Source organism: Manihot esculenta, chromosome 8 (genome assembly GCF_001659605.2).
Source record: "Manihot esculenta cultivar AM560-2 chromosome 8, M.esculenta_v8, whole genome shotgun sequence".
NCBI lineage: Eukaryota > Viridiplantae > Streptophyta > Magnoliopsida > Malpighiales > Euphorbiaceae > Manihot > Manihot esculenta.
This window is the reverse complement of record NC_035168.2, coordinates 34,269,012-34,275,873: the sequence shown is the minus strand read 5'-3', so window position 1 is coordinate 34,275,873 and position 6,862 is coordinate 34,269,012. Positions and strand designations below refer to the sequence as shown.

The 6,862-nt window shown below is 33.2% G+C and overlaps 1 protein-coding gene across 1 annotated transcript; it reads right to left on the bottom strand.

The window, feature by feature from the left end:
• Positions 1-1,850: 1,850 nt before the first annotated feature.
• LOC110620305 (zinc finger protein CONSTANS-LIKE 14) lies at positions 1,851-5,264 on the bottom strand. Its single transcript, XM_021763992.2, has 5 exons — positions 4,255-5,264; positions 3,554-3,757; positions 2,658-2,941; positions 2,351-2,502; positions 1,851-2,235 (listed from the first exon to the last, which is right to left on the bottom strand). Exons 1-4 carry the CDS (start codon positions 5,173-5,175, stop codon positions 2,400-2,402), a joined length of 1,512 nt encoding a protein of 503 aa, XP_021619684.1. The 5' UTR covers positions 5,176-5,264; the 3' UTR covers positions 1,851-2,235; positions 2,351-2,399.
• Between the last annotated feature and the right edge of the window lie 1,598 nt (positions 5,265-6,862).

Below are 6,862 nucleotides of genomic sequence, written 5' to 3'. Positions count from 1 at the left end.
TATATAAAGCATGAATAAATCTAGTTGTTTCCATCTCCCTCTAACTTGGATAATATTTTTCAGATTAATGAAAGAAACATAATTTCCATTCATTTGTCTCGTCTATTTATTATTCAAACAAAAGAAATCCTAGAAACCACTATCAACATAATAAGCAAGTAAGAGTTTGTTTCCTACAAGTTTAAAAAGTTGCATTTTTTAACAGAATGCTTCTCAACCAAAAGCAAACTTGAATTGGCACTCTTATCATAAAAACTGATGAAGGCTTGAATTTTCAGAACAGCCTCAACTGAAATTACAAAAGCAACGACAAACATGAAAAAATTAGGTATGACAATGGGATAGGTTTTTTTTTATTCAATTCAATTAAATTCTATTAAAACAAGTTAACAACTGAGATTGCTCAGACTTAAAATTAGTATCACAATAGGTTCGAATTTTATGCCTTAAGTACCATTGTTCAAGCCCATCTATGTAAAATATTTAATTAATTATGTAATATGATTTTTATGATCTTATTTATATATTTTAATTTAAAAATAGAATTTAAATATTTTACAGAAATATTAAAATAGAAATTATTAATGAATAATATAAATTTTATATACAAAGAAGCATCTTGAGATATATCATTCCAACTCAATTATAAATTACGCAATTGTTAAAAAACAATATTATAAATAACTCTCATCATAAATTTTGAGAAACTTCTTATTTAATTAATTTTTAAAAAATTATATTTTATAATAGGATCATCACCATTTCAATAATGCATTAATGTATTAATAGAATTGATAATATATAAATCTTCAGTTATTTATAGGTAGCAAATTTTGAATAAGCTAACAGTTGTGTTACGAGAGGTCCAAACGCAGAATTGGAGGTATGAAAACACAAGGCAGAAAGAGAAGAAAAGGGCTTCAATTCAACCACCCAATGAACATTTTGTACTGCAAAGGCCGACCTAACCTAGGCTTCCCAAGCTTAGCTACCCGTCTTTTCATTGCAGTATTGTCTACTCAAAAATAAAAAGAAAAGAAATATTCTCTTCATTTTATGACCAAACTCCTTATAGTTTTGGATAAAGGTTTACCAAAAAGATCTTACTACTATTGGAAATGGTTACAAGTAATTGTGGACTTCAATTGAAGTTATTTCCAAGACGAAAGATTTCGAATTTAAACAGAGCTAGAAAATTGTTACAAGCCTATGCTAACTTAACCCCCACCCACGTCTTTCCTACCTAATTTTCCTTTTTCTTTCCACTCTTCCGGCCAAACCCGATTAGATTTAGATTTAGTTCTGTTTCAAAGAGGGAATACACCTACACACATTGGTCAGCAAGATCTGGAATCCAGACCATTCACATACACCACCACTTTTTTTTTTTTTTTTTTTTTTTTTTTTTTTGAGATTAAGCCATTCACATGCGGCCAAATCCCACATTACCCAAACCTCTCCATATCATTTCGAACACCAGACTCAAGCAATCCAAAATGTCCAGTATAAAACTAATGATCAGGTTCCTTTCATTATTGACGCAATTCTTTTTCAATGCATCTTTAAATGTTCGACACAGAACCAGCATAAATTAATAGAGATTATGGTAGAGAGGAAGTTTTCCCCCTAGCTTTTGATGATTAGAAAGTGGTATCAAAAAATAGACAAGGAGTCCATTCCCTCCTTGCCAGTTTGCTGAACTTCTTTCCCTCTTAATATGTTGAAGATAGTTCGTAAGTAGATTTTCTTTTAATTGAATCAGGAAAATGTCCCCTCACGAGAGATCTACTGTCGGAGAAATTATTCCTCTCAATTCGGCATTTTCAAATACATTAAGCGATGAGTACGTGTTTGCATCCCAAGAGCTGAATTATTTTGATATCAATTATGTTTTTTGTTGTTGAATTGGCCTTGGACTTCCAAGAAATCAAAAGCCTGGGAGGAATTTTCACGGATACAGTGGAATTTGTAATCAAAGCCGCAACGATTGCCTAAAATCCAAAAAAGGCCATAATGCAATGACCTGGTTACAGTAATTTACCTGTAAGAACACAACTAAACCTACTCATCTATTTCCCTTCGGAACAAAAAATCGACTGATGGGTACCGTTAATCAAGCTGGATGAAGGATAAGCTAATCACCTGCTTCAAAACTTTAGACCTACTGCTACCTTCTTCACATCCAGCCTGCAAAGCCTGCTGAGCCACCAGTCTCACTCTCAGCGACTGCCATTTCTGTTATTAAAAGTAATAGACAAAACATCAAATGCAACCACATTTAGAGGGGTACGCAGGGGTGCATCAACACACAGATAATAACAAAAAAAAAAAAAGGCAAATTGAATTATACATTTACTATGGAAGGATTGTCCAAGCTATTTACAACTGGGGCAAGGAGGTCACTCATTAGGAGCATCAGTAGCCTTCACAAATCGACCCTTCACTCGCTTCCTAGTATCAGCTCTTGCCTTTCTTGATTCATATCTTATGTGGTTATCATATCTATACGAAACAAACTTTTGGCATTTCAGAAATAAGAAGTCTATTCTAGCACAAACAAAATTTCAGCATTTGATGTCCTTTACCAAAACAAAAGGTGGGATGGGGAGGGAGGGAGAAAATGACTGATAAAATGAGATACAGAAATGAGAACACACCTTCGGGTTTTTTTCTTCTCTTTGTAACGTTGCATGGCAGTGCCTCTGTTCTTTGCTAGCAGCTCCATATCAGCCTTAGTTGCTAGCATTGTGCTCACACTGTCACCTGTAACAAGGATTTTCTGCTCCATGTCCATAAACTGGCTGTCTTTGCCCCCACTTGAGCTTTTTAGCTTACTGAAAGTTGAGCCTGATGATGGCCGTGCTATAGATAGGTTGTTGCTCTCAGATGTTGCTGGACCCTGGCTGGCTGTTGCATTATTTGAGTTGTTCTGCAATTTCAACTTTCAAGCAAAACAAGGACAGAGCAAACATGAGACCCATGTTGCACACAGTAAACAGGCAATAAATTATATTTTTAAGGTTCAACAACGACTACAATTCTTTTTTTTTTTATTTTTCAAAATTCCTATTTATATCAAACACATTAACATTGATGTTGGATGAGATGAAACTAAATGTGCGCCATATGCTCTCATCATAATTGAGAACTTGAATTATTCAATCGGATTTTATCTGGATCACTAGCATAAGCAAAGTAATAGAAGACATGCCCTAACTTAACTAATTGGATCTGCATGCAGAGAACAAAGAGTTCATTGAAAAAAAAAAAAAAAAAAAAAAAAAACTTGTGTTAGATTACACTAGATGACATCATTATTAAGATCTATTTTAAAAAAAAAATATTGTGTTTAGCATTCAAAAGACTTCCTATACCTTGTAATCTACAAAAAAAATAACTAATGCACGATCACGTGGTAACCACCTATTAATTTTTATGCCGCATCAAATATATTCTAGAATTTCAACAGAAATAATACAGAATACCACAAAAGATTACAAGAACTTCCCAGACACAAGATTTCACCCAATTGTAAAGCAGACAAAGGACTTACATTAAACAATGACATATCGTCACATGCAAAAGGGCAATCCAGCTGGTACCTATCTCCCAATATTTTTGCGTTACTCAATGAAGCCTCTTTCATAAATTCACCAATATTATTGATCACGAACCCGGCATCGGTTGATCCATATGCAAGTTCTAACTGGTCAGATTCTTCATGAGTCCTCAATTGTCCTAAATGAAAATCCCATATCTGCAAGCCAGTGGCAAGTTACCGGTACTATGGCTGGTGTGCAACATCGTTTCCAATAGTATTTATTGCCATATAAAATACTATGCAATTATAGCAAGGAGAAACAAAAATATGACCTTTGAGTTTGAACAAATATTTCCTAAAGGGGAAAGTGATATAAAATTAAATTTCCAAATTTAGAACACAATAATATGGTCAAATGAAATGCAACATGATCTGAAAGATAACATCCTTCATCATCAATTTTCTAAATAACTGGAGAAAAATCACCCCTCCACCCGATTCGCAAATCACAATCAACTTCACAAGGAGAAGTTTTGATAACTGAGTAAAAAGCAAAAGCAAATAATGCCGTGGGAGGAAAAGAGAGAGAGAGAAAAAAAAAAATTCCCGGCAATAGCACGATACGGAGCGAATTGGAAATGCACTTATCATATGCAACACGTTTTTAAAAAATTGGACAATTATGGTGATCACAACAATAAGAGAGAATTTACCTGAGTACCCTGAGCATTGGCATTGCCATCCCAAATTAAATCCTCGCCAGCGACCTGACCACTCGGTTTCAGATCCATCTGTGATGGCATCATGAGCAAGGATGTAAATGGCGCCTGTTCCTGCAACGGTTGCTGAGGAACTGTAGAACTCGCAACGTTAGAGGCATTTCCATTCCCAAAATCGGCTGCCTCCACATTCCCTTGCCAGCAGCTCCTATTTGGTGTTTGCGGCATCAAATTATCCCCTCCACCGCCACCTCCATCTCCGCCTCCGCCATCACCAGTTATCAAATTTCTGTTTAACAACTCCACCAACTGCTTATATATCAGGTGCTTGTACTTTCCACAAGTCGGACTCTGCTGCTCCTTCGACATTGTCACCATCTCTACATTATTCACATTCCCATAAACCGTGGCTTTATCATTAGGCACTATTAAATCCAGATAACTCACTCCACCATTAGATCTACACATCCATGGCTCGACTTGCATCACCACATCCTGGACCCCACAGCCGCTCCAGCTCGGAATCAGCGACGTGGAAGGATCATCCAATTTCTTCTCATCAAGATCGAATCCCCAGATTAAAGCAAGCTCCATAGCGGAGGGACATCCGGAGAATCCTTCAATTGGCGTTCGATCGTGAGAGGCGGAAACAAAGTTACTACCATGGGCATCCAAATCGCACTCCTGGCAGAGCACCAAATTGTCAGTGGCGCAACGAACAGAAACAGGCTCGGAAGTGCAGTTATCACAGATCTGAGAACGGAGATGTTTCCGCGAAAGCAGGTTAGCGGAGTGCACGTGCTGGTCACAGAAAAGACAGAGCTTGGCGGAGTCGGCTCTGCAGTAGAGGACCGCCACCTGGTCGGTACAAAAATCGCAGGGAACCTGTGTAGTCTCCGATTTGGGAGTCCCCATTATTTGCTTTAGCTGGAAAAACCCTAGAAGAGAAGATGAAGATTACAGTTTTTGAGAAGGCAGAGAGTGGGAGTGAAATATGAGAGACGTTTTTCACCTTTTGGTTTTGGTATTTGTTTGAGGGAGCAGCAAATGTAAAGAGGTGGGTCCGGCACATGAGAAACGTGGGAACTGGGAAGGACTCCACTGGTAAATTTGTAAAACATGGAGCCCATCTCTGAAAAAAGATAGCAAAATTTCTGAGCTGGCATACTATATTCTTCTTGCTTGAATTTGTGGACTTGTGTTGGGCGTTGGATGATTTGACCCAGATGGGTGATCATCGCTATCAACGGAGATTAGAAGGTCAGCGAGATCGCTACTGTTGCGGGCAGGTACAGGTGTTAATTGGATTCGTTAATTTTAAGATGGGATTAGGCCCTGGCCTTTCCACAATTAGCAAGTCCTCCGCTATTTTATTTATTATTTAGGATATTTTATGGTTTTCTCAAATAAGCTAATTAACACACACGTGCTATTCTAACTTTTTGAAAGTGCTTTTTTTTCTCCGATCTTTTGGTTTGGCTGCTGAAAGAATTTTTTATTATTATTATTATTTTTTAACAAACTATTTACGTGGATTTTCCCATAAACGTTAGCATCTTAGAATAAGTTGATGGTCAGGTAATACTGCTTTTTTTTTTTTAATTTAAATTTATTTTTAAATTATTATTAAAAATTAAATAAAACTAAATAAATGAAAAGAGTGTAAATTACACTTAAATTCTTATAGGTAAATTTAAATAAAAAAATAAAATTTAATATTTTTAAGGCTTCCTATACCGTTCAGAAATCAATTTACTATTTTAAACTAATATTTTAACATCATTTTTTTTAAATTAAATAAAATTATTGGTAAAATTATTTAAATATTTATTTATTAGTTTTAAAATTTAAATATAATTGTTAAAAATTAAAGGAGAACATATTATCTCATAGTTTTATATTATCAAAATTACTTTTTAGGTTATTTAATATTTAATTTAAAATTTAAATATAATTCTTTTTATTTAATATATTTATATTATTTAAATTATTTTTTTGTTCTTTTCAAAAGTTTAGATGTGTTATTTTAATAATTTCATGCCAAAAAATTATTTTTCAGTATTTATATATATTTCATTATTCAAATTTTTATTAATATTAAATTAATTTAAATAATAAAATTATTATTTTTAACATTTAAATTCAATTATACATGATCATCCACTTTTAAATTTAAATTAATTTTAAAATTAATTTAAATAAAATCATCATCTACTTTAAAATTTAAATTCAATTATAAAATCATTATCCCACTTTCAAATTTAAATAAATTTAAAAATTAATTTAAATAAAATCACCATCTACTTTAAAATTTAAATTCACTTATAAAATCATTATCTACTCTCAAATTTAAATATACTTGAATAATTAAAAGATAGCAATGGATATATTTTTGTCTTCCCAATTTTATATATATTGTTAATATAGATTACATGTTTATTATCGGAATTTTTAAATGTTAAAATAAAATATTTTAAATTTAAAATTAATAACATTAGAAATTTATCTCACTTTTATAATATTAAATATTTTAAATCTAAATAAATATTATAAAAAAAATAATTACTATAAATATTCAATAAGTTAATTTTAAAATTATTAG

Excerpts from the sequence above, each read along its gene's own strand:
- LOC110620305 (XM_021763992.2), bottom strand. The coding sequence starts at position 5,175 with ATGGGGACTCCCAAATCGGAGACTACACAGGTTCCCTGCGATTTTTGT. Across the intron at positions 3,758-4,254 it reads CCAATGCTCAGGGTACTCAG|ATATGGGATTTTCATTTAGG; the intron begins GTAAATTCTCTC and ends ACTGGCTTGCAG. Across the intron at positions 2,942-3,553 it reads ACGATATGTCATTGTTTAAT|TTGAAATTGCAGAACAACTC; the intron begins GTAAGTCCTTTG and ends TTTGCTTGAAAG.